At 32.9% G+C, this 24,340-nt stretch overlaps 1 protein-coding gene across 5 annotated transcripts in view; it reads left to right on the top strand.

The window, feature by feature from the left end:
- TIA1 (TIA1 cytotoxic granule associated RNA binding protein) overlaps positions 1–23,743 on the top strand; it is a 37,731-nt gene extending 13,988 nt beyond the window's left edge. The window contains exons 2-13 of one of the 5 annotated variants that reach the window (XM_044663574.1): positions 2,251–2,347; positions 6,147–6,245; positions 6,855–6,909; positions 7,081–7,113; positions 8,396–8,483; positions 11,337–11,412; positions 13,352–13,460; positions 13,989–14,084; positions 14,191–14,275; positions 17,511–17,634; positions 18,690–18,832; positions 20,018–23,743. In XM_044663574.1, the coding sequence (XP_044519509.1) occupies positions 2,251–2,347; positions 6,147–6,245; positions 6,855–6,909; positions 7,081–7,113; positions 8,396–8,483; positions 11,337–11,412; positions 13,352–13,460; positions 13,989–14,084; positions 14,191–14,275; positions 17,511–17,634; positions 18,690–18,832; positions 20,018–20,171 (1,159 nt within the window). In that variant the 3' untranslated portion in view covers positions 20,172–23,743. Of the gene's footprint in view, positions 1–2,250; positions 2,348–6,146; positions 6,246–6,854; positions 6,910–7,080; positions 7,114–8,395; positions 8,484–10,636; positions 10,853–11,336; positions 11,413–13,351; positions 13,461–13,988; positions 14,085–14,190; positions 14,276–17,510; positions 17,635–18,686; positions 18,833–20,017 lie in introns of those variants that run through there. The other 4 variants (XM_044663573.1, XM_044663576.1, XM_044663575.1 and 1 more) reach the window with 4 other exon arrangements.
- The last annotated feature ends 597 nt before the right edge of the window (positions 23,744–24,340 follow it).

The raw sequence follows: 24,340 nt of genomic DNA, 5'->3' as shown, positions 1-24,340 counted from the left end.
ACCCCGACCCATGCGTTCAAGCAGTTGTTTTTCTTATATGTTTCCTCTCCTGCAGTCCTTCCTCTGAATGTGGGTAGCATCTTTACCATAAATCCCTCAGAATTGTCCTGGGTCATTGTATTGCTGCTGGTACAGAGGTCCATTACATTCAATTTTACCACAGTATATCAGTCTTGATTTGCCTACATTTTAATGAAGCTTTGATTACAGTTTCATAATATCTTATGAAAAATATTGAGAATGTAGACTTGTCCAGTCATGTCTGACTATTTGTGGCCCTTTGGTTCATTTTCCGATATTATGTCTATTAGCTTTTTAATATCGTCCATGGAGATTTCTTGGCAAAAATGATGGAGTGGTTTGCCATTTCCTTCTCTAGTTATGTAGACTAGATGATAATAAATTTAGAGCAGCAATTCTTAACTTGATGGTAGCTATGTTAAAAAAAAACTTTTTGTAACTATATTTGAGTATAATTGATTTCATTTGTAGTCCCATGAATTTTATTTTATTTTAAAGCATTTTTGAGAAAGGGCAAGTGGGGATAGGAAAGTATGGTTAGTAATTGTGGGTAAATATAAAAAAAATTTTAAGATTTGTATAGAGAGGTATTTGAAATTGAATAAATGGCTAGATCCAAAGAATAGCCATTAATCATTTAGTGTCAGTTTAGAAAGAAGTGAGTGTCCCAGGGTTGATGGGTGCATGCTAATTTTAGCATATTATCAGTGTGCTTAGATAAAGGCATAGGTGTCATACTCATTTGCAGATGACATAAAGCAAGAACAGTTAAATCACTGACAGGATCTAAAAAGATCTTGACAGGTTAGAATGTTGGGCTGAATCTAATAATATTTGAGAAAAAATAAAAATACTTAAGAATTTGATTTTTTTTTTTCCCAACCCAGGTACAAAATGGAGAAAGCACGGGTTAGATAGCAGTTTGTCTTTGGGGGAGGAAAATCTGGTCTTTGTAGCCTATAAGCTCAATATCGGCATTGTAACATAGTAGCTAGGAAAGTTAATGGGCTACAAGCTACATCCTTCTGTGAGAAAAGAGCATGACCCATCTGTGCCCTTTCAATTTAGGAGATTTCCTGGCCTGCTCTATCACCAACCTTTCATAAGAGATATATACCCAGTACGTGAGGGGGAGGGGCAGATCTACTACATGGATACCAGTGGTTGGTCTATCATTTATTCCTTGTTCTGTTAAATCAGACCTTCCTTTTCTCTCCCTTAATGGTCCAAGGTATATATATATAAAAAAAACACCCTAAAAATTACATGTATAAACAGTTTTTGATAATTGTTTTCTGACATTGTTGATTCAGAACTCTCGCCCCCCCTGGTAAATAATCTGATCTAGGTTATACCAGAACTTTTATGCAGTACTGACTTTTCATATTGCTCATGCCATGACAGAGGAACACATCACACATACAATAAAAAACTTCTGAAGGAAATATTGTGGAAGATGGCATGCTTTGATCCATAGTCAGACTCAAATAATGGTTCCTTTGACTGGGAATAACATTTGTTCTTGACCAAGTCACTTTGTGGATATATTGGAAACTTGCTTTGCTGATAATATGATCTTTGTATAACTTACTCTATTCATAATGTTCTCCTGGTTTTCATATCTCCAAATATAAAATTATATTTTAATGTTTTTTTTCATCTTTTGGTACATAATTACAAAAACAAATGAGTGACTTGTTTTATGTTTCTTCTAAGGTAATTTTTAAGCCATTAAATCAGTTTGCTTTTTAATTGTAACTATCCCTTGCTCTGATTGCTCCTTAATAGAAGGCTTTCTATTGCTACATTAAAAATGTATTCCTCTGCTTCATTTAAAATGCTTTACTAACTTTAGTCCTTCAGTTTTGCAAAGAAATGAGGGAGGAAGTGCATTTTCATATCTATTCTTTGGAGTCAAGTTTGGTCATTATATTTAGAGTTCAGGTTTTGTTGTTCTTGCCATTTAATTGCTGTTTAGTCATTGTTTATATTTCTTTCCTGGTTCTATTTCATTATGTATCCAGTCTTTTGTGTTTCTTTGAATTCTTTATATTCACATGGTGTTACAATACTTTTTATTCATCTAGCTAGGCTGATGGTTATCTTTGTTTCTAGTTTTTTTGCTGCCATAAAAATTGCTGCTATGCCTATTTTGGGGTATATGGAATGTTTCTTTTTATCATTGACCTCCAAAGAAACACTTTGAAAGATGATTTTTTTTTTTAACAGGTATGTAGGCAACCTTTCTCGAGATGTGACAGAAGCCCTAATTCTCCAGCTGTTCAGCCAGATTGGACCATGCAAAAACTGCAAGATGATTATGGATGTAAGGGTATTTTACTTAGTTCTTCTTTTTTAAATAATAATTCCAGAAATTAGTAATTCAGGATTTGTTAATTCTTAATGAAGTTGGGAGGGGGTGTCCCGTGTGTGTGTGTGTGTGTGTGTGTGTGTGTGTGTGTGTGTGTGTGTGTGTAAATTGAATAGTTGAAGTTGTCATAGTTACTGAGCTCAACTTTATCTTTTATTTCACAAAAATTCTTTTGAGTAAATTTTTCATAGAAAAAGAATACTATAGCTAGAAACCTATTTTAAATAATTTTGACATATAACCTTCTTGTTTATATATGAAATATCTTTAATGTAGACAGCCTTGAAATTCTAGTAAACTGGAATTTGAAATTAAGTAATAAAAGCCTTTCAGCATATTTTTAAAAACCTAATGGCTTTTATTTTTACATAAACCATTCTTTTATTGATCTCTCTTCCATACATTTCGAGATCTCCTTTGTAACAAAGAAAACAGTTAAGCAAAACAGAGTGACCACATCTGATAGCCTATGAAACATTCTACATAATCAGTCCCCAACTCTGGATGGAAAGGAAAGTGGTGTTTTCATCATTTGTTTTCTTGGATCAAGATTGGTCATTACAGTAATTTTGAATTCACTTTTGTTTTAGGCTGCAAACCATGTTAATCCATTTTAATTTTCAAATTTATATTTAATTAAATGTCATCTACCTATTTTTCAAAATGATTTAGTTTTTCCATATAAACTTTGGCATTCATATAACAGTGAAATTATGTATCTACTTGGTAGTGTAGAGACTTAATAAATACATATTAAAAAATTAATTTGAAAAAAAAAACCTACTGTAGAGATTCTTATTCCCTATAGTTTAATTTTCTTTTCCCTTCTTGAAGCTGTCTTAAAGTTTCTTTTATTTCTCTTTCTTTCAAGATACCACCTTGAGAATTTAGTTTAATGGGTAACTTGTTCACTTGTTTTTCTTCTCTATTTCTCTCCCTATATCTATCTGCTCCCCACTTCCCTAACCTTTCTTCTGTACTTGTCATTTAAAAAAAATTGACTTTGGATTCTAAATGCTTTGTGTGTATATTTTAGATTTTAAAATAGTGCCCAGTGCCTATTTCAGTGCCTTGTAATGTTAATCCATGTTAGTATACTCTTAAAAAATTGTTCTACTCTGGATGCACTGAAATGGCCTTAGATCTACCATGTACCTATGAATTGGGCCAGAGGGTGGGGGTGGGAATCAAGGAATGAGACAGTTAAAGGGAGTTAAAAACTTTTCCCCCCTACCTTTTTCTTTCTTCCCATTCTAGATTTTTACCTTGACTTTAGGTAAAGGAAGAGTTTTAGGCTTTACTTTTGCTTAGAAAAGGAAAGATTGCCCTTGATAAGCTCACCTGAATACAGGGTTATTTTTGCTGGACTAATCTTTGAAGATTTTTATAAGTCATGTCTCCCCTTTCCTCTTCCCCTCACCCCAACCCTATCCCTTAAAAGCATGAATTCTCTGAGCATTTCTTGGGAGCAAAGGATTATATGAACATCCTTTCTTTGCTCTAATTTCCAGGTAGACTGCTCAAATGCCTTCTTGTGGTCCAGGCTTAGTAAGTCATATGAGCATTCATTTTCATTTGTATATTCTACTTGTAAGATAACTAGGTGCTTTCTAATTTTCCATTTTATTATATATAATGTTGCATTTTTATCTTTATTGTACTACCTTGTATCATTCTATTCCCTCCCCATACAGGAAGCTTTTAAAAAAAGATTTTTTTGGTGCCTTTTGTTTTTACACAATATTGTCATTTCCAGATAGCCTCCTTGCATCAAATGAGACCTCTTTTGCAACAAATAAAAGGAAAAGGAATTGACAGTTGATAATTCATATTCCTTTATGTTTCTACTGAAAGGAAAGAGATGCTTCCTTGTTTCTTTTTCTTGACCAAGATTGGCCATTATTACTAGAATTCAGCTTCATTTTAGTATTTTTTCATCAATTTTATTATCACTACATATTGGTCTTCAGGTTCTGTTTAGGATAATAAGATCATATATCTAGATCTGGAATAGACCTGGAGGCATTTACTTCAATCTCCCATGTCCACTCCCTCTATTTTTTTTTTTAAACAGGTGAGACCTAAGAAGTGACTTGCTCAGGGTCACACTTATAGTGGGGACTTTGAACTCAAGTTCTTTCGAGTTCAGCGCTCTTTCCACTACTGTTATCAGCTTCTGCCCCTACTTTATTTTATCTGTGTCAGTTCAAATAGGTCTTGCCTGTATTTCTCTGAATTTCTTATATTCATTGTTTCTTATGGTTCAGTAATATTACATGTATGGCAATTTGTTCAGCCATTTCCAATTTCAAAGGTCACACTTTGTTTCCAGTTTTTTGCTACCACAAAAATGTGCTGTTATGAATATTTTGGCATATAGTATCTTTCTCTTTTTGGGGAATGTACTCAGTACTAGGATCTCTGGGTCCAAGAGTATGAATAGCTTAGTGACTTTCTTACATAATTCTAGAATGGTTGGACTAGTTTATAGCTCCACCAACAGTGTATTAGTGTGTGCCTTTATTTCCACAACTGCTACATTAACTATTTCTGAATTTTACTATAATGGGGTATCAGATATAAATCCTCATTCTTTTTATAATTTGCATTTCTTCTTATTGATTTGGAATAGTCTTTCATATGCTAATTGATAGTTTGCAGTTGTGGTTTTTAAAAAATTCTTTGTTCATATCCTTTGATCTCTTATCTAATAGGGAAAAAAACACTGGTAGAATTTCTACAAGTTTAATAGTTTAAATTATACAATATTAATGCTTTCTTTGTTTTTTATAAGAGAAAAGGCTTGCATCAATGCCCCCTTTTGTAGCAAAATTGTTTCCTCAGTGAAGTCTTTATAAAATAATATTTGTTCTAAGATCTTTTTATTTCTTTTGGTGACTTTATTTTCTTGTCTATTTCTGATTGTTTTGCCTCAGTTTATTTGGATATATCTATAGCATTTTTCCACTAGTTAATTTAAATGCTTTAATTCCCCTGAATTTTGTTGAGCAGTAGAATTAAGAGATGGTTTTAATTTTTTAAAGAGATTATAGAAAGATAATCCCCTGAATTACAAGGCCATCTTGTATATCGTATGCATATTGTAGTGTGTACAGATAAAATATTGGAGGTGTTGTTGGTTTTTACATTTGAAATAACACCTCTTTCATTTAGTAATTAATGACCAAGAAACTTCAGCTTTTCCAGATGTAGCCATTTTCTAGGAAGAAACCAGTAAAATCCTCCATCAGCCAAAGTAATTGTTATAAAGTCCATGCACTAAAACCCATTTTATTCATGGAAAGCCCCTTTATATTTTCACTCAGAGACTATTTACTATTGTTTTAGACATGGTACTTTTAATAAATAAGCTTGGTAGTCTGTTTCTTAGTTTTTGATCACTTAGAAATTGAGTTCAGAAAGACTTTGCTGAAAAGTACATTTGCTTTTCTGTGTGATAGCTATAGGACAAAACCAAAAAACCTTCAAAAAGGAAAATTTACATAGCTTAATAGGTTACTTAGAAAGAGATTAAGTTGTATTTAATACATTCTGTCTTAAGGCAGCATGTTTTTAGGAAGATTTCCATGTGAAACAAATGCCAAAAAAATTTTTTTTAAATCACTTAGTTATAGCAGATAAATGCAATTTTCCCATGTACACCTTTTTTATATAGTAAATATTTTTAAGCAGGTTTAAGGAAATGTGTGACATGGAGCTTTAAGAAATTGTTTTACTGTGTTTTATTTAACAGACAGCTGGAAATGATCCTTACTGTTTTGTGGAGTTTTATGAGCACCGTCATGCAGCTGCAGCACTAGCTGCAATGAATGGACGGAAGATAATGGGTAAGGTAAGCTGTCATGACTGAAGGGTGGAGTGGAAATTCTAAAGTTCTTATATACTATTAAGTAGATGAGACACTTCTAAAATAGCAAACAAGGGTCAACTGAACTACAAAAGGTAAATTATGTTATTCCTTTTAATTTTTAATATTAAGGGAAGGTGGGGTAAAGCTTCTATATTGTAGCCTTCCTTGAAGGAAGAAACTACATTTATTTATCTTTGCATCCCCCCACTGTACCTCTGCATATAGTAGGTTCTCAGTTATTTGTTGAATGAAGGAATTTTAATTAAGCGTGGATGAAACCTCATAGGAGAAAAGGGTACTAAAGGGGAGGTTGGAAGCAAGAAGAAAAATGTCTCATCAGCTAATATTTAAGGTAAGATTAATCCAGTGATATGAACAGAGAGCAGGTTGTAGGATAGGTATTTTTCAACTTTTGTTTCTATATCATAGGTTAAAACTAAAACATTTAATATTTTGACCATAATCTAGTTAGTATTTCTTTTGTGTTCATTAGAGACTTGTGCAACTTCTTTTTATATGATGAATTCATGTTTTGAAAAAAGTTAGATTTAAATTTTTCTTGCATATAACTCTAGAAAATATTTTTTATAGGAGGTCAAAGTGAATTGGGCAACAACCCCTAGCAGTCAGAAGAAAGATACAAGCAGTAAGTGTATTTTATTCTCATTGATGAATTATTTTTATTGTACACATAGTTTTATTTTAAAGCATATAAGCATCATACATGTTTGCAGTAATGTTTTGATCATTATCCTAAGATATGATTTAATATGTTTGTGTTAATAAATTTAAGAACAAATCTAATCTTTGTCATCAGGTAGTACCGTTGTCAGCACACTGCGTTCACAAGGTAATTGTATCTTCTTAAACATAAAATGAAATATCTCTGAAGGGTATTCACTAACCACCTGAAGCTTTTTTGTTTTTTTGTTTTTTGTTTTTTATTTTTTTGTGGGGGGAGGGAAGGGCTGGCTGTATTTAGATTGTCTTTGGCAGTATTTCTCCCTTTTTCCCAGTATTGACAAAATGTGACCTGTAGTAGACTGTTTTAGTCTGGTGCTATTTCAGGTACTCTGAATCCCCTAGGGTAATAGCTGATGCTTTAGAAGTCCTTTATCCTACTAAAGAAGGGACAAGATGCTTTACTTCCTTGAGGTCATCCTTGACGTGTGCTACTCTTTACCCAGATCTTCAGAGTGCTTGAGTTGCTTCTGAAACCTGGGTTTCCCAAATGGCAACCTAATGTGTTGCTTAAGGCCGGCCAAATGAGGATAGCTAAAAATAGTTTATTGAAACTGATATCATACTTGTCCATTTCTAGAGTGTTGATCAGACTCTTCTGTACATATTAAGGTGTTGTGTATTTTTTTTTTAAAGAATGTATATATAATTAAACTATCTTCAGCTGTGGGAATCTTTATTTCTCTCCAGTGTACTCTTTAATGACTCTGACATAAAGTTGAAGGGATTACTGTTTTCATTCTGTTGCCTTCAGTCTTAGTTCACTTGCACATGGATTCACATAAACTGAATGGTGTAATGGCTGGGCAACCAAAACTGTTGGCTTTTGAGAAAACTGTCAAATACTTTAACAGCAAACTGTTGCAATGCAAGGTATTTCTTTGATTGTTCTTCACAAACTGTGGTTAAACCAAGTGTTATTATGTAGCTAGGTTTTGGTATCTTGTCATAACTGAAACATCTTTTTTTTACCACTATTCTGTTTTAATTTAGAAAGCATTATATAGTGGTTAACTGAATTAATGTGAATAATTAACACTACTTGGATAACTGTCATTCAATGTCTTTTTTGCAGAATTTAAATGAACTCATTATATAGTATTTTGTATTCTAGAATAGTGACTGGATATGAGTATAACCAAAAATATCAAATTCAACTTATGTACATTACAGTAACCTTTTAAAAACAGATCCTTGCTATAGTGTCAATGAGAAATTATTTTAAGATTACGATAGGATTTATATGCTTAGACTTAGAGCTGTGCTTTATGTGTAATTGTCCGGAAGTTATTTTATCAGCAATTTATTAAATTTACTTTTAAAATTTATTTTTCAAACTTTAAAATTTTATTTCTCTTTTTGCCCCACCCCTTTTCCTTCCTCCTTATAAGATCATTTCCATGTCTTTGTTGGTGATCTCAGTCCAGAAATTACAACTGAAGATATAAAAGCAGCTTTTGCACCATTTGGAAGAATATCGTAAGTAATAGATGGCAACTTAAACTTCTTTTACCCAGACACAAGCTTATATGATAATAAATTATTCAAATGATCCTTAATTTTTAGACTTTTAATTGTAACTGATCAATGCAGAAATATTAATATACATCTTTTAGTAACAGTGTGTCTTCTTTATAAAATCTTTATTCTTCAGTCATTTATAAATTTTTAGGTGTATCTTTTCTAAAGAAACTTGTTGGCCATGTTGCATTTCATTTTTTATCTGTCTTAAGAGATTAGTATCTAGTTTGGTGTCTGTATTACATTTGTATACACCAGGTGGAGGTTTTATTTTGGCATGCATTTTGTGTTGAAATATTAATAAAAACCTCAGTGATCACATTTAGGGGAAAAAAATTTAGTTAAAGAAACCAAGCTATTTTTATTGTTAACAGACATATATTAGTATTTCACGAAGTCCCCAAATGCTTGAATTTTGTTACTGGTCATAAATTGGTTATAAAGACAGACAATCTGGGTAGCAGTCAAGACAGCACTTCCTTGTTTTATAAAGCTTTTCGTTCTAGTGCATTTGCATAGTTCACTAGTTTTCCCAAAATGATAACTTATTTAAGGATTTTTCCCTTTGCTTCATCATTATTCCATTCAACCTTTATATTTAGCTAAAAGTTTTTAAAGGAACTATGTTCCAAATATGATTTTTTCCTTGATAGAGAAGAATATTCTAGTGATAAGAAATTGAATATTATGAGAAGTAATTTATCCATTAGTGCAAGAGTCAGCAAATCCGACCCATTACCTATTTTTGAGCTTGCTCTCACATCTCATATAAGAATGATTTTAATTTCTTTTGAGGTAGTAGGATGCTAAATGTAAGAAGCAGGCAAGAGATTAAAAATTGAAAAACTCAGAGGTGAAATAAAGACATATTAATTACAACATATTTTTAAACTTGCCTCAGTCTGTTTTAGGGTCTGGACATAATAAATAGTAGGACCAGCTGTTTTACAATCAGTATCTACTTTTATTCGTTCTGATACCTTATGTTGCACTTTCCCCTTTACATCATAGATAGGAATAAGGTGAATGAAATAGAACCTTAAGTTATTTTGTTTCATTCCTCTATAGTTATTCAGATAAAAGTCTAGGTGGAGGAAGAAATTAAAGATGCTGCTTTTTTTTTTTTGGTTGCCCTTTTTGTTTCTTGATTATCAAAAATTAGCTATATTTTAGAACCAACATATATGAAATGTAAATTTTAGTCTCAATTGATTTAGAACATTCATCCTCGTTAGCACATAACGTAGCTAATATCAATATGCTTTCCATTGATTTCTTTATTGGAAATTTTATACTTAGTTTTTTGTGTATATGTTTTTAAACATTAGTTTTACCGTGACTTTTCTTAATTTAAAATTTACATAAAAAGTAATAGAGTGAATCTGACAACTTTTTTTTTTTTTTACACTTTACGGTATTCAGATTACTTAAATCTAGAAAGCAATTTTTAGACACATGGTAGCATATTGATCACTCCCTCAACCTCTTTATTGAAGCTAAAAAGTTGTTCTTTTTCTTTTGTCAGATTCTCTCCTTTTTGAGCCTAGGAATAGGTTTAAATTAGATAATCAACTAAAGTATTACTATGACATAGTATTTAGACTACACAATCGAGTACATGTGCACAGAAATATAATTTTAAAAGTATTTTTAAATATCAAAAAGTGATTGACATTTACCTTTTTGTTAATCCATTGGGTCTAAAAGTGGCACACATGTTTCTCGAAGGTAATAGATATTATATTAGATCCTTTAACATAATATGGTAGATGCATGGCTTTTTGATATGTGTTTTTTGTGATAAGAATAGCCTGTTTTGATGGTGTGTAATGAGAGAAGGAATATTATATCATAACTGGCTAACTTAAAATAGATTGCCAGAGAAGTACAATTTCATTCCAGTTTTTTGAGGTATGGAGTTTTAGCTGTCATGGCTGGGTTTATACTCAATCTCAAATAATAGGGCTCTGGTTATTTTGCAGAGTATCTCTGAAGAATGTGGACAGAATTGCCCTGGCTAACTACAAGCTACGGTTCACAGTGGATAAATGTTGGAGTTCTTATTTATTTTCTGAATTTTATAAAATTTGCTTTTATGTCTTGTAGTTTCCAATCAGTCCTGTATGATTACTGTTTTAAAATGCAGTTTAAAATCTTAGTGTAAATTTTAGTGTGTAATTTAAACTGAAGTGTTTTTAGTGTTTTATTTTTCTTCAATAATGCAACCATTTCTGAAAATGTCAATTTCTCAAAATTTACAGCTGCCCACAGTCCAAAAAGGGGGTAACGAATTGACCTGAGAAAATTGAATTCAGTTAACAGGCGACGTATGCCTTTTTAATTCCTATTTTTTCCATTTTTTCTATTTTAACTTTTTTTTACTGAGTAGGTAGATTGTGTTGGTAAATAGCAAGTTGTAAATTTGCATGGTTAAAGAGAGCCATTCATCTGATGTGCTAGTGAGCTATAAGCGGCTTATTTAATGTGAATAGCTGCTTTGACCATGCCTAGTGCTTAACATAATGTAAAAGCATTTTGAACTACTGGGAATCAACTTCTGTAAAATATTTACATATATTTGAGAAGTTAATGATTTGCATGTTTATAAATTTGTTTAATTTACTGCTACATGAGAAAACATTAAATTTTATAATAGAAAAAGCAAAACTTGCTTTGACTATTTTGCTGGTGTGTTAAAGGGTCACTTTAATGATGAAACATGAAAATAAATTGTGCGTGAAACTCACACTTTTCTTTCTGTAAGAAAAGCTTGATTTGAAAAACTGAAATTCTGATTGCTTCTGATTTTAGAGATGCTCGAGTTGTAAAAGACATGGCAACAGGGAAGTCAAAAGGATATGGCTTTGTTTCCTTCTTCAACAAATGGGTAAGCTTTTACCTAATATGGAAAACGCGTTCAGCTTTTAAGTGTTACTAAAGAAATTAATATTTAGGCTTTCCTTTTCTGATCAAGCTCAGAATCATTCTGGCAGGTAATAGTCTTGAAATTTAGAAAGACCTGGCTTCAAGTCCTACTTCTGACATGTTGGCTGAAGAGGCAAGATGTTTTAACCTTTTTGTGCTCCCAAGTACATAATCCTTTAAGGGTATGAAAGTTACAGAAGAGATGCAGATTTGTATCATTGGAGGGGAATTTATTCATTGTGACTTCTACACTGATGAAACCACAGATACTTTCCTTTCCTACCATGAGGCTTATCCAGTACTGCTGTTCCTCATTATTTTTCACTTTTACTTATGATCATTTTCAGGTAATTAGTATTTCACCACAAGGTAGGTAGGGAGCCTTTAATCTTTTGCTTTTTATCTTTCATTTATTTAAAGAGGTATATTTTGAATCGTATGTATAAGGTACATATATGGGGAGGGGATCACAGAGACTGAAATTATTGTTTTAGATAAAGTTTGTGTCTTGTGGTTTTAAATTGTTCATATTTGGGTCTTTACCACAAGTTGTTGAAAAACTAGAAAATTTTGATGCAAAATAAGTTCTCTATTTGACAACTTCATAATCATTCATTTCAACATAACACATTTGAATAACTGTATAGTTTGTTATCCTTCATATCTTTGCTTTTTCCATTTGTTTTCCCAGAAAATTTTTTGAGGGTTGATACCATGAGATTTGGGAGTTCAAAAAAAAGAAAGCCTATGTCAATTCTAATAGTCCAGATAGATAATAAGAACATTCACTAAGAAAATGAAGTTTTTTTCTTTATAATGACTTCTCAAGGGCAAATTTTTGTTATATTTTTCTGAGATTTTGTTGCATTAAATATAACTTCATAAAAGTCCCTAAGCACATTCCTCAGCAGCCCTGTGAAGTAGGTAAAACCAATGTTCTTATTCTCATAGCAAAGAGAACTTGAGACTGAGGGAAGTTAAGGTTATAGTCACACAACTATTTTAAGATCCAGATTCAAACTCAGGTTGCCATGAGTACTCTTTATACCATGTTGGTTGCATGTATGGTAATGTTTCATTTTTGTTTTGTTACGGAATACCTTTTACTTTATTTTTAATAGAAAAAATTTAAAGTTACTGGATATTTCTTTGCTTTTTATACTGAACAAATCAAGCTTTTTTTTGATGATATGTTATGATGAATATAATGACATCCTCTGTGACTATTGATATTTAGAACTGTATGTTGTTGGGTCAGACTCTTTCTCTGTTTCTTGTGTCTGGTTAGTTGCACCTTATGCCTCATTGTCATGTTTTGCTACTGTCTGTTGGGGAATCAGAGAACTATTTTAAGTCACTATATTCTGGATAAGGGCTTGGCACCTTTCTAGTATATGGAGCTCCAGAGAGCTCTATCACAGGGGTCTTTTCACTTCAGGTTTTGGACTAGACTCCTTATGTTTGTGGTTGTCAGAAATGTGACTTCTGGGTAAGTGCAGTATTATTGTATGGTGATTTTGTTTTTTGGAAATTTTAAGTTTTAGAAATTGAAAGATAGTGATTTTAAATCCTAAAAGCTGAATTTCCCCATTTGTAAAATGAGGCTACTACCACTTGCCCTAAGGAACTTCTTCACAGGGTTTTAAGAAAAACTTTGTAAAATATAGAGTACTATATGTGTATGAGCTTTTATTGTTACCAATGCTTTTGTTTCAAAGCATCTCTAACCAAAGACCCTATGCAAATAAGCTGTATAGCTCATTTTTATTTTCCTTTCATTATTTCTTGCAATGATTTTTATTTGGAATTCTGTCCATAAATTTTTGGTAACCATAGTTTTGTCTATTGATTGTTCCTTAACATCAATTGAAGCTTTATTTTATGTTTGTTATGGTGAATAGGATGCAGAAAATGCCATACAGCAGATGGGTGGACAGTGGCTTGGAGGAAGACAAATCAGAACTAACTGGGCAACACGAAAACCTCCAGCTCCAAAGAGTACATATGAATGTAAGTGTTTTTTTTGTTTTTGTTTTTTTTGTTTTTGAGAAAAATATATTAGGTTTTAAATGGTGTAATTACTCTTGGAGACATTGTAGAACTAGAAAAGTAAATGTAAACTAGTTTTTAAAAGGTTCTTTTTAAATTATAGTATACTTATAAAATAATGGTGATTTGATGACCCTAATTTCAAGTTTTTTGATAAAATAGTAGAGGAAAAAATATCCAGTACTTTTCTTTTAAAAACTCACATCTTCTCTCTTAGAATTGATACTAAGTATTGGTTCTAAGATAGAAGAGCCCAAAGGGCTAGGCAATTGGGGTTTAAGTGACTTGCCCAAAGTCACACAGCTAACAAGTGCTGAATATTTTTCTAATAATTTTATGATTAGCTAGGGTTTGTGGATTAGTGAAAATAAAATTAGTGTAATGCATGAATTATGTTAATTGACAGTTAATTAAAACTTAAAAAATCATCATAATATTTATGACATTAAACAACTTTCTTTTTTTCTTTCTTTTTTCTACTTTCACTAGCAAATACTAAACAGCTTTCTTATGATGATGTGGTAAATCAGTCCAGTCCAAGCAATTGCACTGTGTACTGTGGAGGTGTTACTTCAGGCCTAACAGGTACACTATCTTAACAGCTCAGATTGATGGGTTTTATGATTCAATTTGAAAGCCAAAGAGTAAAAGTATAGGATTTTAGTAACTGAGATTCTTTTTTGAATTATAGAACAACTAATGCGCCAGACTTTTTCGCCATTTGGACAGATAATGGAAATTCGAGTCTTCCCAGACAAAGGATACTCATTTGTACGGTATGTTTTCTTGGCATTGTTTCTTTTTATATTTTAAAATATGTTTTCTGTGAATTTTAAGAAAGGCTCAATATTAAAAAAGCACTTTGTCTAGTCATCCATTTTTAGTAGTCCTTTAATGAATTAAATCATTTAGCCTAAACTCTTTTCATCTGTAGAAGGGATTTAAAGTCTGTTTAAATCAAAGAAAGAACCTAAGCCAAGTATGTTGATGGGTAAAATTATGTTGTAGGCTCATAGAGTATTAGAGCTAAAAGGGCTTTGAAATGTCATTTTACATATGACTGAGTCGTCCAGAAAGAGAAAAAGGACCTGTCCTTTATCACATCTCCCTAGACTTGAACTTCAGATCTAATGACACCAAAGTCTAATCATTTCTTTACTATACCAAGTATTACTTGATAGTGGAGAGGGGAAAAGATATTTGGGCCCATAGTATTACCTCTTGTTAAATCTATATCAAGCCAAGGGAGCAATTTATAATTTCAACAGAAATCAGGTGTTAGACATGAGATTTTATCTCAGAAAAAAAATTTCATTTATATTATTTCTGGGGGGAAAACTTATCAAGTAATTTTTCTCTATAATGTAACAAACAAGAGTGATTCAAGAATGATTAAAAATTTGGTTTCATGTAGGCATTTTCACATTATTATGCCCAAGCTTTCTTTGTAGTAGTTAACTTAGAGTTGTTGAAAAGGGAAGTACCAACATCGAGAAAGTTGTTTTAATATACATTTGCCAGTGAAGTTGAATAGAAATTTTCCATTTAATGTTTTTTTTTTCAGTTCTCATTCTTCTTAAATATTTCTGAAGCCTTTGACATTGTTGATCTCCTCTACCTTCTAGATAGTCTTTTTTTTTTTTAATGATAATTGTTTTCTTTTGTTTTTACCCTTCTGATTGCCTTTTTTTCACTCTCCTTTTCTTGCAAATTAATCATACCATGCTCATTAACCAGAGCTTTGTCCTTGGACATATGGACATTTTTTTCTCTTAATTTTTCATTCTAGGTGAGCTCATCAATTCTTGTGGGTTTACTTCTTGCCTCTATTCACATCACTTCCATATCTGTATTTCAGCTCATAATTGCCTACTGGACTGTTCAAACTGAATATCCTGTTACAATCTCAAATTCAACCTGTCCAAAGGAAGAAATCATTATCTTCCTTGTGTGCCCCCTCTCGCGCGCCCCCCCTCCCCCCCCCCGACACCTTGTTTGTCATCTTAGTCATTTTCAACTCTTCACTCTTAATGTCTTACATATTCACTTAGATTACAAATCTTCTTGCTTCCCATCTTCATAGTATATTTTATGTACTTTTATATCCCTTTCCTTTTGAGTACATTTTCTCCATAGCTGCTAAAACACTTTAGTTAAAGTACAAGCCTGGTCATTCAAGTACAAGCCTGATCATTCAATAAACTCTAGTGATACCCTCCTACCTCTAGAATCACATATAATCCGTTCTTCTTGGGCATTTCAAGCTCATAATAACCTGATCCCATCCTGTATTTCCAGGGATTTTTGAAGTTACTCTCTGCCACCCAATTATTTTCCTCATACGATATTCTGACTTCCTGGCACTCCCCTGATTTATATGCCCTAGGTTGCCCTTCTCTGCTCTTTCCCCTTAGAGTCCTGAACTTTTCAGGTCTTTTGCAGTCTCCCCAGCTGCTAACCTTTAAGGTAACTGTGCATCTTAATTGTATATCTCTTGTATAGTTTTATTTATATGTGTTTTCCCTGTTAGAGTGAAGCTCCTCGAGGGCAGACACCCCTCACCCCCAAAAAACTAACCAAACAAAAAAACCACACACATACAGTTTGGAGCCTCTTGGCTCTTGAATGATAATACAGAAAAGAAAGGATGAAGTGATAAAAGAGAGGGGATTGGCTGCAGGTGGACCTAGTGAGAAATGTCCAGCACTTGGAGCTAAAATTATACACAACTTTTGCTTCTATTTTTTAATTTTGCTGCCTTGGGATTAATTGCTTACTTTCCTGAAGTGTATCCTGTTAAAAATATGATGGCTGTTACTTGTACTTAGAACATTTTGACTTCCTTTCATACAGGAGTTACATGTTTGGAACAGTGATGGGCAAACCGGCCTACAGGCCAGATGCGACCCAAATGCAGCTCCTTGAAATGTTCTATCTGGCCACTTGACATTATTCCTGATCTGACAAATACAATGAGTAGGATACAATACAATGAAACCTCAAAAGAGTTGCCTTAGAAACAGACTGACAGATGAGCATTTCCTTTCCTTTGGCCCCCTCTTTAAAAAGTTTGCCCATAACTAGTTTAGAGCAAAGTTAATAACCCTTCAGGCAGTTTTAATATGTGGCTTCTGAACATCCATTATGCTTTTTCAGAAAAATCTTAGGAAATTGTGACACTTTCTGGGCTATTAAAATGGTTTGGGAATGAATTGGAATAGAGGTATTTTAAATAGTATTGAGTTAGAAACCCTTTGCTGAGAAAGGCAAATCTTCTTTAAAAAGGTTCAACATGAGGCCATTATCATGAGGTTAAAATCAAAAACAGTGTGAAAAGCTCTATTGAACAGAGTGGTGAAGGAGCACAAGTCATATTCTCTGTGATTCCATTTCTTTATCATTTAGATTCCTTTTAACACAAATCTGTGATTTTTGCCCATTCTGTTTTAGAGGCTTCAATGTTTTTTTTGTTTTTTTTTTGATGTAGCCTTAAAACCATGTTTGGGAATTGTACCAGTGTTTTCATATTTGCCACTGTTAAACAATTCTCCATGCTTTTACTTCCTTTGGTTTCTCAAACACAAAGGCCATAAGAGCACAGTTTTTTCTGGACTAGATGATTCCCTAAAAGTCCCTTCCAACTCTGAATCATGGTTTTAGATATTAAATTACTTGAAAGAATCAATAAAAATATTTTTCTGGAGGTGAGAGAGATTGGCTGACTTACTTTTTTTTTTTTTTTTAAGATTTTTTTTTTTACCCTTGTACTTCGGTGTATTATCTCATAGGTGGAAGATTGGTAAGGGTGGGCAATGGGGGTCAGGTGACTTGCCCAGGGTCACACAGCTGGGAAGTGGCTGAGGCCAGGTTTGAACCTAGGACCTCCTGTCTCTAGGCCTGACTCTCACTCCACTGAGCTACCCAGCTGCCCCCTGGCTAACTTACTTTTTAGAGATTTTATTCATGATGAAGATAATACATATTAGTTATTTTTAATATTGTATTTGATAGGTTCAATTCCCATGAGAGTGCTGCACATGCAATTGTTTCAGTTAATGGTACTACAATTGAAGGACATGTTGTGAAATGCTATTGGGGCAAAGAAACTCTTGATATGCTAAATCCAGTTCAACAGGTAAGAGAGTTCTTGATACTGGTATTTCATTTCTGGGCTCATAAGGGTTACTTTAGAATAAATATTGTTATTAAATCCTTGTTAATAGGCTTCTAGCTAAAATTATAGTGTATAAGGGCTGTTCCTACATGTATTATAGTTCCAGAGTGGTGTTTCATGGATTGCAGTGGTGACATGGTGAATGTGACCTCCTCAATTGACTCATGCTCACACAGTGGATTTAAAAATGCTCCGACAAACATAACAGGGTATTAAATCTTTTTTTAATACTTGATAGATTTATTCACATACTGTGCAGATAACTCACAAGCATGCTTGGGTCAATTTAAACAAAAATTGTTAATATATATATTTATTAGGGCCTTAAAATTGTCCTCCAGATTGCTGTGCATTATTCTTCTGTGCAACTAGTGGTTTAAACTTTGCACCATAGCGCTCTCCTCTGAAGAGAAGCTATAGATGGAGCACATAATAAGTAGGAGCTGGAATGTCCTGGATTGTGCAAGTATGCAAACCCAAATATAAATATATTTTCTAATTATAAATTAAGGGGTCATTATTTGCTATTTGAAATTAATCAATTGAGTATTTGTTAAATTCCTACTGTGTATAAGGCACTTTTATGTACCAAGGATTCACAGTAGGATTCCTTTAAATACCATGCTCCCTTCAGCACATTTAAAATATGAATCAGTTTATAGCCCTTGCAGAATAAGAATTCATAAAGCATTCTACCTGTAACCTTTAAATCAGTCATCTCTGCTTTTTTAATATCTCCCTATACACACACTCAAGTACAACATTTCATTATCAACACAGTTTATACTACTACATTTCAAAGAGTCTGCAATTAAAAGCGCCGAGCAGAAATACAGCAGTACAACCTCATTTTATTAAGAACCACTTGCCAAATTCTAGTTTGTTCTCAATGTGATAATGGCCCTTATGTATTGTGACTAAATGTAGAGGATATAGTTTTTATGTTCAGATTTTTTCTGCTTCGGTAATTTCATTATAATACTAACTTGAGTTGTTATAATTTTATTTAAAAGCAGAATCAAATTGGATATCCACAGGCTTATGGCCAGTGGGGCCAGTGGTATGGAAATGCCCAACAAATTGGCCAGTACATGCCTAATGGTTGGCAAGTACCTGCATATGGAATGTATGGACAGGCATGGAATCAACAGGGATTTAAGTAAGTGTGTTTGCTATTTTATTGTTGTTTGAATGAGGGCTGTTGGGGAGAAAATGTTGGACCTTTAGTGGACGTTATACTGCTTTTACTAATGCAAAACTACCATGTCAAAATTATTGGTTTGTGAAATACTTGTGTTTTTTACTTGGATATATTTGCTTGTAGAATTTACTTACAAATTGTTTTTTCGAATGTCTATTTTAATCATTTTTGTAATTTATCATATTATTTGGCAGCTTTTGATCATTTTATTTTCAACAAGGAAAATTTTTGATAAGTCTTAGCCATAACTTTACTATGGTCATACACAGTAATCCATTCTGGATACTTCACTGACAAGTTGAGTTTGTGAGTTTTTCCTCCTTAACAAAAGATGTTCCATATCCTAGAGGACAAAAGAAACCACTTCCAAGGATTGTTAATTCTAGGGATGATGGTGTATATTTGTGTGGGGATGGTGAACTGACATGTCCTTTAGAGTGTTTTTTAATGTTCTGCATGTGTGCAACATATATCCTTTCTGTGTCCCCCCTCCCCCCAGACCCTTTTATCTATTAGATAGTGAGATTAGGCATCTTGTTTCTGTATATAAAATGAAAGAAAAATATTGCCATTTGTGAAGAGAATGCTTTACTAATATTTTTTCCCATTTAGGAAAAAAAAGAATTTCATTTTATATATGTAAAAAGTGAGTTTTATCTCCTTTGTTAAGCCACATAAGATCATTGTGCCATATCTGACTTTGTGGTCAAGTTCTTTATTATTTCAATAGACTGAATAATGATTTTTCTTTTGCCTAGGGCCACAAATGATAGTATTTGAGATAAGAAACAAGATTTTGTATTTTTTTTTGAGACTTGTGGTTTAATATTAAGTTTAGCACCTGTTTAGAATAGGCTGCCTCATGGTAGAATAATTCCTAATAAAGAATATATCATGTTGCAGTATCCAAATTGGACATGTTGGAATGCTTCTCTTATTTTAGAAAAACCAACCAAACAAAACCCTGCCTTTTGCTTTCACAAGTTTTTATAGTTCTTTGGCTTGTGTGATTTGGCAATTTTTTTTTTTTTAAAGAGCAAATGAGAACACATGATTTCAAATTTCATGTACTGTGCCCTTTGACACTAAATTACCTTTTAATTGAGTGACTTCTCCTTTTCCCTCCCCTTGTTTTCTAACCAGTCAGACACCTCCTCCTCCACCACCACCACCACCACCACAGACTTCTGCACCATGGATGGGTGCAAATTATGGAGTACAGCCACCACAAGGGCAGAATGGAAGCATGTTGCCCAATCAAACTGGATATCGTGTGGCAGGTTATGAGACTCAATGAGAAAGGACTACGGAATCTTAACACCAGTGGCTTGAGGCTACAAGGAGTGTAGTAAAGCCTTTGTTTACTTAAAGATTTATCAAATCAGTCAGTGCAAATGTCAGATACAATGTATTTATTTAAAAGAAATTCATTTTTTAATCATGAAATTACTTGTCATCCACATTGTTTTAATAAGAAACAAGATGCTGGATGTCTGCCAATTTTTGCCTTCATTACTGTTTTTGATAATGTTTCTCAGATCCTTGTTTGAAACACAATAAATGCAGGGATTGCTGCCACTTTTTAAAATTAAGAGGCAGAAAATTGCACAATGTCGAACTTTTTTCCACTGAAGTAGTGTGCAGTTCTAGTTTGCATTCCTAATATGATTTAAAATGTGTAATATAAAAATGTACAAAAAGCCAAAACTGTGCAGAGTCTGAAAGTTCTTTGAAATCTTCAACTTGTGCACAATTCTGTGTTTTAGAAGAAAAGGCATTGTCTCAGCTGTCCATCTCCACTTTTGTCCTGTCTGTCAGGGTTTTTAAATATAAATTATTAGTTTACATCATTTTGTATCAACATTTTTTCACAAAATTTTGTCTTGCCTTATTAAAGTTCTGTAAATTATAGTTAAATGGGGAAAATGATGTTCAAACTTTTAAAAATTGCAAAACTTTCTCAGATGGATCGATAATTGCATTCATTTTGTGTTTTATATGAGAAGGTGCCTAGAGAATTCCCTGTTAGATTTGTTTTAAAGGATTTTTATCTTCTGTGATAAACTTTGCTGTGTACCAGGAAATATATATATATAAAACCATACTAAAGACAATTACCGAAACGTGATAAATTTCTATGAACCCCCCATTCATTTCATCTGTCAACTTTTACATATTACATGTATTATTTCACTATCATGTAAAATATTTTAGCAAATTAATATTTTGCACAGTTAGCAAACTTTGTCATTTCCTTATTTAAAGGTATGCAGAGTTGACATGAGATTTATATTTTACGTTTGCATGTCAGTATCAAATATACACTTTGGTAGTCTTTGAATACAAAGTCATCTGCTCTTATTTTTCAAAAATTAAGACAGTTGTAAGTAAAAAAGGAAAAGCTATTAATTTACTGTTTTCTAGTTGTTAGATTTACTCAAGGTAGAGTAAGTCACTTAATTTTAATATGTTCAACTATAGCTGTGAAATTAAAGATTATCCTTTTATCAGGCATGGGGTATATGGAGTGCTCCAAAATTTGCCTGAAGGACCAGCCGGGCAAAGAATTTTTAAAAAAAAATGTTCAGAGGCCAAAAAAAAAAAAAACCCAAAAAAAGGAAAAAAAGAAAGAAAAGGAAAAAAAAACACAACATTATGATAATCCTACCTCCTTAACCAGCCTTCAAAGAGGAGAGTCCTCATTGTAATTTATGATCCTTTTGGTACCTGCTTTTGTGGAGTTCCCAACTCTATAACTCATTTTCATCAGTGTCTCTTTGGGTTAGCTCCACACATTCAGGGGTTTTTATCTTTGATGGCTTCATTCTAGTTTTTAAAGTTTCTTTTTAGTGCATTTCAAAGTCTTTTGTAAGTCATGAGGGAATTTTTTGTTTGCTTTTATTTTAAAATGAAGGTCAAGCTTGGTCTCTTCAAACCTCCTCTTCCTTGCTTCACACTAGGAAATATTTGAAGTAGTGTGATTCCAGTATATACATACACATACATATAGATATATGTGTGTATGTATGCATATGTATGTGTATGTATATGTATAGTTGGGGGGTATCTTTTTTAAAGACCTTCAAAACTCCTGACGCCTTAGGGACAGGAAAGGCCTAAGGAATTTTAGTTTCTGGCCTATATCTCCAGGTAAGAGCAAATGACTCTTAAGCTGGTCTCTAAGCCAATAAACTGTAAAACTGGGGGCCAGAAAAGAATGTTCGTGTTTAATTCTCTGGAGATCAATTCTATGCAGCTGTACTAAAAATGTTTCATTGAGTCACTGTGTGTGTTTTTCAAGTGTTGGTACTTAAAAGTTTGCTTTATGGAAGTTGCGTAAATTTTTTTAAAAATGGAAACTTTATTTCCATGTTTAACTTTTTGCAGATCAGGGCATGCAACCCAAAACAGAATGAAAATGAAATACTCTAAAAAAATAAAATCAGGAAACTAATGTTAGATTCCTTTGACTTATGTGTCTATTTAGACATTTACTATATCATTCCAGATTTAAACAAAAATAGCTTTTTATTCCTGAATATCAAGAACTGCAGGATGAATTAATTAGATAGATTGTAGAGCTAGAAGGAACGTGAGAAGCCATCTAGTCCAGCCTTCTCCTTTTTATAAATAAGTAAAATAAGGCCCAGGGAGATTCACTTGGCAAAGTTACCCAGGTAATTTGCTTCAGAGGTAGGACTTGAACTCAAGTCTTCTGACTCCAGAGCCAGTGCTGTTTCCACTACTGGGCTATCTCCCTAATTTTGGTATAAACAGAAAATCAGATTTTCCTTTTTATTTTGATTACATAAAGTTAAAAATAAATACTACATTGTTCTTGATAACTTAATACCAAAATGCTCAGTACCTGCTGATGGGAAAGAAGGTGATTACTAGAAAGAATAACTGCTACTGCCTTACATCTTACTGGGAAAGGGGTTACTACTCAACAGTCTTGCATTTCAAAACCAACCTTAAACTGGATTTAAGCCTCCTTGTAGAACAAAGGGAATCATTCAGAGGTTCTTTTCATAATCTGGTATTCATATCAGGTAAGGAAATAAAGTGGTTAAAATATGATTTTTAAAAATTTTGCAATATCTTTTGCTATCAATTTAAAACAATTTACTACTGTAAAGGATCTAAGGTGACTAAAACTTGGTGGTTTATTAATCCAGTAATCTATCCCCAGGCTATTTGGTTATTAAAATCCCTTTATATTTTTACAGAAATCTGGGATGTGAGCATGTGTGAGTGTGGATGTGTGTGTGTATTTTCAACAGTACTGTTAAGTCCATTCATATACTTGATGGGACAAAAAGCTGTCAGAAACCACTGTTTGCATTGAGTGTTAAAAGCTTCAGAATAAGTGACAGTTATGATACAAATTCATTCTTGTCCCCTGATGTTGGTAGCTTTTCCAATGCAAAGGGCTCTGATTCACATGTTGGCTTTTCTTCCACTTTTGCCCATGTTCTTGTGTTTTTTCCCTTTTTAGAAACATGTTGAATTTTCTACTTCATTTGAAAAAGGAGACTAATTTTGCATAGGAACTTCAGTGAAAGAGGACGAGTCAAATTAACAAGGATTAAGTACTGTAGGGAATACCAAAGAAGTAGGAGACATGGGGCCTTCTCTCAAGGAGTTTATAATCTAGTTGGGTAACAAGATGTATAGAAATGTTAAATGGAGCAAGGTAGAAAAATGGGAGTGTTTAAAAATCAGCTTCCACAATAGCTCATTTGTTTTTTAATTAAATCAATGTCTTTTGGCTCTTGTTTTAGAATTTCAGGAATTTAATTCCAGAACAATCAAGTATGTTTTTAAGCCATTAAGGACCTTAATAAAATTTGTGAATTTGTGCCTCAATTTACAGTTTCATTGGTTTATTTTCCTTTTATTTTAGAGATCTTGCATGTGTGGGCGTTATAGCTAAGTTGCCACCTGCTATAACATGTCATTTGATATTCATTTGTTAGTATACTTTTCTTTGAAATCCACTTCTGTTGGGGTAGAGTATCACAAACGGTTAGCTTAAAATAGATTTTAAGGTTGAATTGATAGACTATATATAATAGCAAGCAAATCTTACGTTTGAAGCCAACTTCTAATAAAGTAAAACAAATCACTGAAATGACTGACATCATAGCATTACTATTATTAATTTGCTTTAAAAACTTTAGTAATTCCACAGTTGAGAATCCTAAGCCCCTTGGTTTAATTTCTCTTAATTCAAAAGGTAGCTGTAACTTAAAGTGGATTTTACGTAGGAACCTAGTTTGGAGGATCAACCAGTTTTTAATTATGTTATCACTTAGAACTGACCAGCAGCAAAACAAGTGGTTTTTGTCCTCAGATTCCTGATGTTGGGTTTTTCCAACTTCTATGCTGGCTCATTAAGGAGCTAGAAAAGGAGGAGAAAAAAATTCAGGAGAGGAAAGATGAACTGTAATCAAGTAATATTAC

This window comes from Gracilinanus agilis, chromosome 2 (genome assembly GCF_016433145.1).
Source record: "Gracilinanus agilis isolate LMUSP501 chromosome 2, AgileGrace, whole genome shotgun sequence".
Taxonomy (NCBI): domain Eukaryota; kingdom Metazoa; phylum Chordata; class Mammalia; order Didelphimorphia; family Didelphidae; genus Gracilinanus; species Gracilinanus agilis.
Note: the sequence above shows the minus strand (reverse complement) of the source record. Positions and strands in the feature narration are given on the sequence as shown.